Below are 11,525 nucleotides of genomic sequence, written 5' to 3' on the forward strand. Positions count from 1 at the left end.
ATGACAGAAAGATAGAAATACAGATAGAAATATAGATGATAGATAAAGAGAGATAGAGATAAAGAAAGAGAGATAGAGAGATGAACTTTATTGCCTCTATTATCGCTGTTTGACTTAGAAATCATTAAATATTTAACTCCATCACTGTGTTTTTTTTTCAAAGTGGTTCAGTTTTCATATCATTTTACAAAGTCATCACTTCCTCTAACTGGGGTAATAACTCTTCCCTCCTCCTCCTCCTCCTCTTCTTGCTCCTCCTCCTCCTCACAGGGTTGCTGGACAGACACTGAACTCCGATGGAGACCCTACTGGTCTATCTGATGCTGCTGATCATGGCTGTTAGGGCACACAAGGACCAGATGTGCCCCAAACGGTGCGTGTGCCAGGTCCTCAACCCCAACCTGGCAACCCTGTGTGACAAGAAGGGGCTGCTGTTCGTGCCGCCCAACATCAACCGGCGCACGGTGGAGCTGCGCCTGGGCGACAACTTCATCACGGGGGTCAAGCGGCGCGACTTCGCCAACATGACCAAGCTGGTGGACCTGACGTTGTCGCGGAACACCATCGGCTCGGTAGCACCGCACGCCTTCAACGACCTGGAGAACCTGCGCGCGCTGCACCTGGACAGCAACCGGCTGATGCGCATCACCAACGACACGTTCAGCGGCATGTCCAAGCTGCACCACCTCATCCTCAACAACAACCAGCTCACATACATCCACATGGAGGCCTTCAATGACCTGCTGGCTCTGGAGGAGCTGGACCTGTCTTACAACAACCTGGAGCGCGTGCCCTGGGTGGCCGTCCAGCGCATGGTCAGCCTGCACACCCTCAGCCTGGACCACAACATGATCGACTTCATTCCCGAGGGCACCTTCACCAGCCTGCTCAAGCTCAAGCGGCTGGACGTGACGTCCAACAAGCTCCAGAAGCTTCCGCCGGACCCGGTCTTCCAGCGGGCGGGCGTGCTGGCCAACTCGGGCGTGCAGCTGGGCCCGACGTCGTTCGCGCTGAGCTTCGGCGGCAACCCGCTGCGCTGCAACTGCGAGCTGCTGTGGCTGCGCCGGCTGCAGCGCGAGGACGACCTGGAGACGTGCGCCGCGCCGCTGCACCTGGCCGGACGCTACTTCTGGACCGTGTCCGAGGAGGAGTTCCTGTGCGAGCCGCCGCTGATCACGCGCCACTCGCCGCCCGCACGCGCCCTGGAGGGCCAGCGGGTGGCGCTGCGCTGCAAGGCCCGCGGCGATCCGGACCCCGTCGTCCACTGGATCGCGCCCGACGGCCGCCTGGTGTCGAACTCCTCGCGCGCCGTGGTCTTGGCCGACGGCACGCTGGACATCCTGATCAGCACGGTGAAGGACTCCGGTGCGTTCACCTGCGTGGCGTCCAACCCCTCGGGCGAGGCGCAGCAGAGCGTGGAGCTGCTCATCGCCAAACTGCCGCACATCGCCAACGACACCAGCCTGGTGCTGGAGCCCGACCCGGGCTCCTCGGACATTGCCACGTCCACACGCACCGGGCTGGACGGCACCACGGGCAGCGGAGCCAAGGCCGGCGCCGAGAAGCGTGTGGTCATCGCCGAGGCCACCTCCTCCTCCGCCCTCATCAAGTTCAACTTCCAGCGCAGCATCCCGGGAATCCGCATGTTCCAGATCCAGTACAACGGCACCTACGACGACTCCCTGGTCTACAGGTAAGCCTACAGTAGAACACTCCCCCCGGGATCTACAACGTTCTAAAAAAACAATGGAGCCCCTGAATATTAAATGAGTGAAGAAGAGGATGATTTATGCATGTCTGATCATGTCACCCTCATTAATTTTGCAACGGCTTGAGTCAGGTGACGGAGAAGGCTTTAGCGGAAGCGCGCCGAACATGTACAACAAATCTAATTACCAAATCAATTGAGCATAAACAGGCTTAGCAGTCGTCCTGCTGTGCACTGGGAGCATGTATGCAGGGCCTGCTGCAGTAACACTAGAGGCTGTTTGGGTGTGTGTGGGGAAACTGCTTACTGTAGGAGAGATGCATGATGGGAGAGCACTGAGCAGATATCGGGTTGTGACTTGTGTAGCAGAAGGTTCTGTGTGTGTGTGTGTCTGTGTGTGTGTGTGTGTGTGTGTGTGTGTGTGTGTGTGTGTGTGTGTGTGTGTGTGTGTGTGTGTGTGTGTGTGTGTGTGTGTGTGTGGAATAGAAACAAGATTCATTTGTGGAGCATAAGAGTGTGGATGTAACAGATTGTATTTTGTTTTAATTATATAGATTTTTTTCCCAGAATTTATAATCCATAACACCAAACATTTATCAGGTCTAACTTTATAAGTCCATGTAAAAAAAAAACAATAACAGAAAAAAACTAAATGATCGATAGAGAAAAAAAAAATTGTAGGTTTACTCATGGCTTAGAAGATAGCTTACACATGAGCAATCTTCTCAAACACTTATAAGGGTTGTGATGGGGGCAGTGAAAGGCTGTGTGTATGTGTCTATGTCTCTGTGTGTTTATTTGTGTGAAACAGACAATACAGTATATTACCTTGTGGAGCAGAAAGGAGTGTATGTGTAACAGATTGTAGTTTTTTTTTTAATTCTATTTTTTTTATTTTCCAGAATTAAGGCACCACAGATTGGAGGTTTATTCGTGGTGTAGAAGGTTGCTCATGTCTGTTGTTGTGATGGGGGGAGTGAATGGCTCTCTCTCTGTGTGTGTGTGTGTGTGTGTGTGTGTGTGTGTGTTGAACAGACATAGATTACCTTGTGGAGCAGAAGGGAGTGTGTGATGTGACTAGACGAGTGGAAGATTATTTGTGTGTGTGTGTGTTTGCGTATGTGTAGACCAGACAGTAGGTTGCCACTGAGTCAACGGAAAATTGTGTGTGTGTGTGTGTGTGTAGAATAGACAGTTGGGTAGCTAGTAGAGCAGAAGACTGTTTGTGTGTGTGTGTATGTGTGTGTGTGTGTGTGTGTGTGTGTGTGTGTGTGTGTGTGGTTGGAACAGACAGTAGTTGTGACCGGAGGAGCTGAAGGTTGCATGCACTGTATATGTGTGGAGAAAACAGTAGGGTAACTGCTGGAGCAGAAGGTTGTGTGTGTGTTTGTGTGTGTGTGTGTGTGTATTTGAAGCAGACAGGAGGTTGTGACTGGGGGATCGGAAGCCTGTTTGCGCCCTTCTGAGAGCTCGTAGACGTCTAGAGGCTAGCTGCACTCCAGCCAGATGTTTGTCAGAGTGGGAGTGCGTTTGTCGAGACCGTTTTCCTGTGACAGGGCGCCACCATGCTAATGTGGCAATAAACAGGCACTGACACCGAGCGGAGCAGGAGGGGGGGGGGTGCAACAGACGGTGCTGGATGATCTCATTCTATGAACCAAACACACTCTGAGAGATGGAGAGCAGCTAGCATCAGAAGGAATCTGCATCCATACTACCAGGATCATCCTCTATCCAGACACTTATAGCAGGGTAGGAGTAGCCTATATAGTAGTAATATGCTGTAGTTTAGTTACCTGTTTGTTCTTCAGTGGTGAGTTCTAGAATACATTCTTCAACGATGGCAGATTTTTTTTTTTAAATCTGTGTTTTGTCTGATAGGCCTGACTCTAACATTGGAAACGTGCCGGTGTGGTGGTACCTTTGATGTATCAGAACCAGCTTGGTTCCAGTGTTACCTCCGGTCAGAACAGTATCAACAGTCAGGCGCGCCTGCAGGTGTACGTCCGTATGCACTGTGCGCACCATCAGGGTACTCAACAACGAGAGAAAATTTCCCTTGTGTGTGTGTAATGTGTATTCACACAAAATTGGCTCACCATACCTTCCCAACTATGCAAAGTATCCCATTAGCTGCATGCCATCAGGCTATTTACAATTTTCTATTACGTAACTTAGTGAACACGTAATCAAACGCACACACATTTTGTTTGAGCAGGAGACAGAATACGCATGCAGGCACGGAAGGCTACTTGTTCTTTTTTACTCGCCTATCTATATATGGTTATCAGCACACAATGTTGAGCTAATTCACTAACTCAATACTCATCATGGATATCACAAGTTTAAACAACGAAAACAGAAAGTATGGAGGCAGCAAAGCTAGAGGAGTTATTCCAGATGGGCAAGAACAAGGTAGGCAATCGGGGTGCTTGTCAGAACGTTTGACTGCATTACAGCTGTTTAAAGCCAGATGTCACGGTACACTAGAACAAAACAAGGTAACTTTAGCCTGTATTGGGCTGTATGAAGTTGGTCATTGTAGACGTTGTTGTTGTATTATTGCATGTGGATGTTGTTATGCTATGTAGCCTACTTTTTTGCTGACCAAAGCTAGGGCCAAAAACCGGGGAACAGACAAATATTGTCCACGCGTGTTTTTTTGATGGGTGTGCGTACCATAGCATTAATTCCTGCAGGCGCCCCTGTCAACAGTATTGCCTCTCATTTCTATTCCCTCTCTCCCACTTCTCTCTCTCTCTCTCTCTTGTTCCCTCTCTCTCCCTTTTCTCTCCTTCCTATTCCCTCACTCTCATTCCTTTCTCCTTTCTCTCTCTCCTTTCTATTCCCTCTCTCCCACTTCTCTCTCTCTCTCTCTCCCTTTTCTCTCCTTCCTATTCCCTCACTCTCATTCCTCTCTCCTTTCTATTCCCTCTCTCCCACTTCTCTCTCTCTCTCTCTTGTTCCCTCTCTCTCCCTTTTCTCTCCTTCCTATTCCCTCACTCTCTTTCCTCTCTCTCCTTTCTCTCTCTACTTTCTATTCCCTCTGTCTCTCTTCTCTCTCTCTTTCTGAACTACACCATGAGGCCTGACTTGCACCCTGCAGAGACTTTGTGCTGATACTGAATCAAGATGGACACATGTGCTTGAATGAGATAGAATAGACCAGAACACGGCACTGTGTGTGAAACAGAGCTGAACACAGACGGTGCTGATATTGAAACAGACCTGAACACAGAGCTGAACACTGACAGCTGATACTGAACACAGACCTGAACACTGCGCTGTGCTGATACAGACACAGACCTGAACACAGACTGCTGATACTGAAACAGACCTGAACACAGACTGCTGATACTGAAACAGACCTGAACACTGCGCTGGGCTAGAGTGTGGCTTTGGACGCTGTTCTGATGCTGATGCAAACGTGGGGTGTATTACAAATATTTGGCTTTGTGGAAAGTACGGTGGTAGTGTAGTGGCTAAGGAGCTGGGATAGCATGCAGTAGCCAGTGAAGCTGGGGGTTCAATTTCTTATTGGCACCGTTGTGCCCTTGAACAAGCCACTTTACCCTCAGTTGCTCCGGGGAGACTGGCCCTTGTAATAATTGTAAGTCGCTTTGGTTAGAAGTGTCTGCTAAATGAATAAATGTAAATGTCAACTTAATACACTCAACACGTTACTTCATATCCCAGGCCTATAGGTGGCACTGTTTCTTTACAGAAATTGACTAAAACTTGCGCGCTGCAGGCTATACGAACAGACAGAATAGGCTATGAAGAAATGGCTAGTGCAAAGAAACCAGAATTGTTTGTGTGGACTGATGGTGAACTGTCAACTGTAGTCAACTGTAAAACTAATAAACATTTTTACGGTTTGTGAAGGGTGCAGTCCCGTCCTTTATTTGGCTAGCTCCCTGCATGCCGTCCGCGATTCACATTAGTTTTGGCTATCACCGCAATTAGGCTACTAAACGCTAGGCCTACCCAAGTTCTAGGCTATTCCGTCGCCACATTTATAATATTGCTATAAAACCTTCATTAGTAACAGTCAATACTTTTGCCTGCATCAAATCGCGCATTCGCATTTAGTGCGCTACCATCGGCTTAACATGAGTTCTAAGCGTCTTTGTATGCATATTTGACTTCACTAGACTGTGAATGCATGTATTTATGTTGTAAGACATGTAAAATAAATGAATGACACTGGCACTACGCACAAATTAATTAAAACTTTCACCGCACTTCCCTAGTAACTTCTGACTAGTTCTCTCGTGTCACTGACAGTAGCTAGAATGCATAAAAAAAAACACCGGAAAAAACACTGTTCAGTCCACCAAGTCATAAGTTATTGGCGCTGCGCAGCACCAGCTGTGATATTTATCCTACTGAGTGTAATCGTAGGTAATGTCATGTATGAAAACTAGTATTGTTAGGCAATACTATAAGTGTCAAGTCCAGGGCAGCTGAGGTGTGGTGATGACATCATCAATACGCCAAGTATGCGGTTTCGCCGTCCAAAAGAACTCACAAGGGCTACGGTTTCAGATTTTTCCACCCTGGGACCAGGTTTCAAAAAAGTGCGGTTTCGGGCAGTGCGTTTACAGGATTCGTTTGGACGATCGGCCAAGACCAAGCAAAACCGGAGCGTTTAACCCAAAAAAGCGTCTCCGTGTGGACGGGGCCTAAACCAGATACTTGGAAAACCCCCTTGGACACTCTTATACGGAAACATGCAAACATTCAGTCAGACAGATGAACAACACTCAACTGATACTGAAACATACAGTCAGACAGATGGACACTCAACTGATACTGAAACATACAGTCAGACAGCTGGCAGCCACCTTCACTCTCCCTGGACCAGGAGACAGGATGCTGATAGAGAGAGAGAGAAAGAGAGAGGGGGGGGAGGGAGAGGGAGAGAGATGGAGAGAGAGGGAGGGAGGGAGAGAGAGCAAGAACTGCAGTGCTCTGTGCACCTGTACGCCTCTGCCTGCCTGCCTGCCTGCCTGTGTTTTCTTACTGCAGCAGTCAGGAGACTGAGTTGGGCTGGTCGGCTCACGTTGAGTCATCCTGAGTGTTTGTAAACATGAGGTCAGAGTTCTGATCAAGAGCTGTCAGTCTCACAGCTTCTTTTACATTTAGAGGTGCAGCATCACTACCCCTCTGCACGGTTTTTAGCTGTGATAGAAATAGAATGAGAGATCAATTGTGAATAGCCAAATGACCAAGCCCGGTTGAATTTGATTCTGGTACAGTGTGTTAAACTCTGCAGCACTGTACATACACACACGCATACTGTACATATACAGTAGGTGATCAGATGTGGGTAAAAGCGTTGTTGTGTCATGGTGACGTGGATCCAAAGACAAGACAAAAGTATGGCGTCAGCTCAGTATTAGTCTACATTCTAGTCTAGACTCCTGATTTTAGATACTCTCACATTTACAATATCAGTTCATTCCCCAAACACCCCCAAAAGAAGCAACACAGGTAGAATGTCCAAGAGATAGAATGTACGTACTAGGAACATTATTGTTACATACATATAATCTTTTGAAGGACATAACAGTAGGCAGGGTTGGATAGTAACGGATTACATGTAATCTGGATTACGTAATCAGATTACAAAAATCAAGTAACTTTAATCAGCCCAGATTACAATAAAAAAAATGGTATAATCAGATTACAGTTACATTGTTGGGGATTACCTGATTACATTTTATCATGCAAATAATGCAACCTTTTTAGGATAGCCTAGCTATCTTTTAATTTGACAAGCAGTTCATTCGGATATTCACTTTTTAGACTTTTTTAAGATATAGTTAAGAACAAAATTATTCATACCCCTGGCAAATATTGATTTTCTCTTGACCAATATGTTTGTTCTTAATTAAAATGACACCTGATCATACCAAAAGGTTGCAAGACAATGTGGAAAAAACATGGAATCAAAAAAAATGTTTTTTATCTTTTTTTAACATTTTTATTAAAAATTGCGTGTTCAAAATTATTCATACCCTTTTTAAACAATCACTGGAAACATCTTTATTTACCACCACAGCTCTCAAAATGATTCATATAATACCCACTAAGCCTCTTCATGTCTCCACAATGATTGTAGACTGCACCTTTTTAGCAGCAATCTGGGTTTTGAGGCAGGAACGATTATTTGCCATCACTTTGGCCTTGTGCTCACTTTTTTGACGGATTGAGGTCCGCTCTAAAATGTTGATATTGTTCTCTGTTAACCATTTCTTGCCTTGTTTGGCTGTATGTTTTGGATCATTGTGTGGTTTATTGTTACCTTTTGGGGCAGCCATGGCCTACTGGTTAGGGCTTCGGCCTTTGGGCTTGCCGGTTCGACTTCAATAATTCACGGATTGGGATAAATGCAGAGACCAAATGTCCCTCACGCGATCAAAAGATATACTTACTTACTAACTTACATACTATTGGGGCAGGTCTCTCGGCACACTGCCTGATCTTTTCCTCCTAGCCTCTTGTTTTAGTGTTAACGTTTACTTTGAGAAAGTCACCAGGTCCCCCTGGTTGAAAAACATCCCAAAATAATAATTTTCTCACCCCCACAATTGAAATGGACATGGTGTCATTTGGGTTTAATGCTTCCCTTTTTATGCCAATCTCAGGCCATGTCCCTGGGTCAAAAAAATCCAACGAAAGCTAAATTATTTGTCCAGGTGTGCCCTTATAAAGGTTAAGCTGAGTTGTGCATGTTTGGAGAAGAGTGGAGAAAAATAGGATGAGAATTCTTTCATCAATTCTGTGGTGGTGTCTTTTACTTAATGGGCATATTTATTGAAGTAATCTAAAAGTAATCCTAAAGTAATCAGATTACGTTACATGTTTTTGGTAATCCAACTGATTACGTTACTGATTACAAAAATTGCCATGTAATTTGTAGTCAGTAATGGATTACATTTCAAAGTAATCTGACCCAACCCTGACAGTAGGTTTAGAGACATTTGTGTAGACCTTGCATGTACACAATGTGTAACACAACCATGAATAAAACTGCTCAGACTCCAAGTCAACCATGTTGTTTTACTGCCTTTGGACTTTTCTGGAAATGGTTCTAGCTGGTGAGATCTAAGCCAAAGTTGGTTGACTCCTACTGTTGTGTTCCTGAGGGTCATTTTGTAGATGATAGCTCCAGCAGAAGTTCCTGGGTTCCTGAAGGTCATTTTGTAGATGGTAGCTACAGCTGCAGTGTTGTGTTTCTGAGGTTCATTTTGTAGATGGTAACTACATCAGAAGCTCCAGGGTTCTTCAGAACACTGCTGCCCTGTCCATTTAGATGAAAGCAAACGGCAAAAGTAAATAATACATTTTAGCTGTGATGAACTGAGAGAGTCTTTTCATCTCTGTGCAAACATAAGAGCAATGTTGTTGGGCCTCGCCTGTGATGTTGCTGTAAAGGGAACAACATCGCACCCCCGGTAAGCTCCCTGCATGCCGTCTGGATAAGTGTGTGTTTGCACACGCTGATCTGGAGAGGCATCTGTGTAAACAACCAACACGTCGGAGACCCAGGCAGCCTGTCGCACGGTTGGAGGAGGAAACAGCAACTCTGTACCTCCAGATGTGCTCTCGTTAGGCGACGAAAGCGTCAACTCTCACTGTTTTGGAAGGAGAGGGGTGGAGAGGAGGCGCCAACTCTCACCGTGTGCAGGGAGAGGGGTGGGAAGGAGAGAAACTGGGGGTTTGACAAGGCTGAATATGGCCTTGAGTTCAGAGTTGGTCCTCCTCGCGCTTGGCGCTTCTCCAATCTTATTGAGGGTGAGGGTGGTTTGACCTGTAAGCAGCGCTCAGCTCTCAAGTGTCTATAAGTGAGCATGAATATTAGTGTCATGGGAGGTGATAACCCTGTGTGGATCTTTCTGTACTTGTGAATGCATGTTTGTGTGTGGAGGTGTATGTGTTTCTGCAAGAGAGTGTTTGTATGAGTGTGTGTGTGTGTGTGTGTGTGTGTGTGTGTGTGTCAAGCTAAGTCAAGTATCTATATTGTCTTTGAACAAAATATGAGAGTGAAAAGCAAAGTGAAAGCTATGCGTGGTGAAAGCATCACCCTTAAACCACGTAGGATAGTATAGAATACGTGGGGTGTAAGACCATAAAGAATACAGGAGTAAACAGACATAAAACCTTTGTGTGTGTGTTTGTGTGTGTGTGTGTGTGTGTGTGTGTGTGTGTGTGTGTGTGTGTGTGTGTGTGTGTGTACACGTGTGTCTTATTTATCTGCTCCCTCTCTCTGTCGCTCTCCACAGGATGATCCCTCCGACCAGTAAGAACATATTGGTGAACAACCTGGCGGCGGGCACCATGTACGACCTGTGCGTGCTGGCCATCTACGACGACGCGGTGACGACGCTGACCGCCACGCGCGTGGTGGGCTGCGTCCACTTCTCCACCGACCCGCAGCACCTGCGCTGCCACTTCATGCAGTCGCAGTTCCTGGGCGGCACCATCGTGGTGATCATCGGCGGCGTGATCGTGGCGTCCGTGCTGTCCTTCATCATCTTCCTCATCGTGCGCTACCGCGTGTGCCAGCAGGCGGGCGAGGACAAGGCCCTGGAGATGGGCGACATCCGCTCGCCCTCGCGCCACGAGCAGCTCGGCTGCGCCCTCATCAAGTCCGTCTCCAAGCAGATGCTCGGGCAGGACCGCGACGGAAAGAGCCGGAAGGTCTCCCCGCAGCCCGAGACGGCCGCTGCGCCAGCGGCCCCCCTGACCGCGGCCGCCGTCCCCCCGCCGGCGCCGCGGCGGCCCTCCAAGCCGGCGCTGCCCGACTGCACGGTCACCTCGTCCGCTGCCAGCCACAGCTGGCACCCGGCGTCTCCGAGCCCCATGCGTGCCCAGCGCGGTCCGGCCCCCAAACCCACGCCGTCCTCCTCCTCGTCCTCCTCTTCTTCCTCCGCCGCCGCCGTGCGTCAGCCCGACGTCCAGATCGACGTGGAGCTGGACAACGCCAACAGGAACAACTCGGCGGGCCTGCGGCCGCACCCGGCCCTGCGCCTCTGCTCCACGATGGTGCGCGTCCCCCGCCGGCCGCACCCCGAGGCGCTGCTCAGCTACCAGACGCTGCCGGCGGGCTACGTGCGCATCAGCCGCCGGCACTCCCTCAACGTGGACGCTTGCCGTGCCGCCGGCCCCGGCGGCCCTCGCTACGTCACGCTGACCCACTCCCCCCAGCAGCCACCGGGGGGCAGTCTGCGCTCCAAGAGGAGCCTGTCTATGAGCGGGGACCTGCCCCACATGAAGAGCACAGAGCAGCTGCTCGGGGCCAAAGACGGCCTCTCCAAATCGGAGTGGCTGCTGGAAAGTACTCTATGATGGAGGACGCCCCCCCCCCCCCCTCCCTCTTTCGCTCTCCGTCTTCTCTTCGTTCTCCGTTCGTTTTTTTTTTTTTTTTCCGTGGAGGATTTGGACGTGATACTTCAGTGGTGGTTCAAGCACATGAGGTGCTCTTTCTGAACAGAGCTTTTCTCCTCCCCTCAAAACACTGCTAGCCCAAATAATGGGCCGTGTCAGCCACCACTGCAAGCCACGCCTCCAGAACCACAGGTGTGCGTACTCTCAGCAACCGAACCTTAAGGACCGGCCTGCTTCCAATGGAGTCAAATAGAGGCATCAAAGGAACATGACTAAGGATTTTTAAAAGGAAAAGAAAGAAAAAAAGCACACAAAATCAGTGACGATTCTTTCCTTTATAATATTAGAAGAAATTGTATTAATGCGCATCAATTTGTATGAAGACATACTCCATTTTCCTGTACAAATATGTTTAAACCGT

The 11,525-nt window shown here is 48.3% G+C and overlaps 1 protein-coding gene across 2 annotated transcripts; it reads left to right on the forward strand.

Moving 5' to 3' along the window:
* The first annotated feature begins 296 nt into the window (after positions 1-296).
* Positions 297-11,065, forward strand: lrfn5b (leucine rich repeat and fibronectin type III domain containing 5b). Of its 2 annotated transcripts, XM_076272206.1 has the most exons (3): positions 297-1,693; positions 10,000-10,585; positions 10,667-11,065. In XM_076272206.1, exons 1-3 carry the CDS (start codon positions 297-299, stop codon positions 11,063-11,065), a joined length of 2,382 nt encoding a protein of 793 aa, XP_076128321.1. The 2 variants fall into 2 exon arrangements, with proteins under 2 accessions (XP_076128321.1, XP_076128320.1); XM_076272205.1 differs by having other exon boundaries at positions 10,000-11,065.
* Positions 11,066-11,525: the final 460 nt, after the last annotated feature.

Source organism: Alosa pseudoharengus, unplaced genomic scaffold (genome assembly GCF_046254945.1).
Source record: "Alosa pseudoharengus isolate Yale_2024_CS ecotype anadromous, Long Island Sound unplaced genomic scaffold, YU_APseudo_1.1 YU_APseudo_1.1_scf_7, whole genome shotgun sequence".
In the NCBI taxonomy this organism is placed as follows: Eukaryota; Metazoa; Chordata; class Actinopteri; order Clupeiformes; family Clupeidae; genus Alosa; species Alosa pseudoharengus.

Excerpts from the sequence above, each read along its gene's own strand:
- lrfn5b (XM_076272205.1), top strand. The coding sequence starts at position 297 with ATGGAGACCCTACTGGTCTATCTGATGCTGCTGATCATGGCTGTTAGG. Across the intron at positions 1,694-9,999 it reads GACGACTCCCTGGTCTACAG|GATGATCCCTCCGACCAGTA; the intron begins GTAAGCCTACAG and ends CGCTCTCCACAG.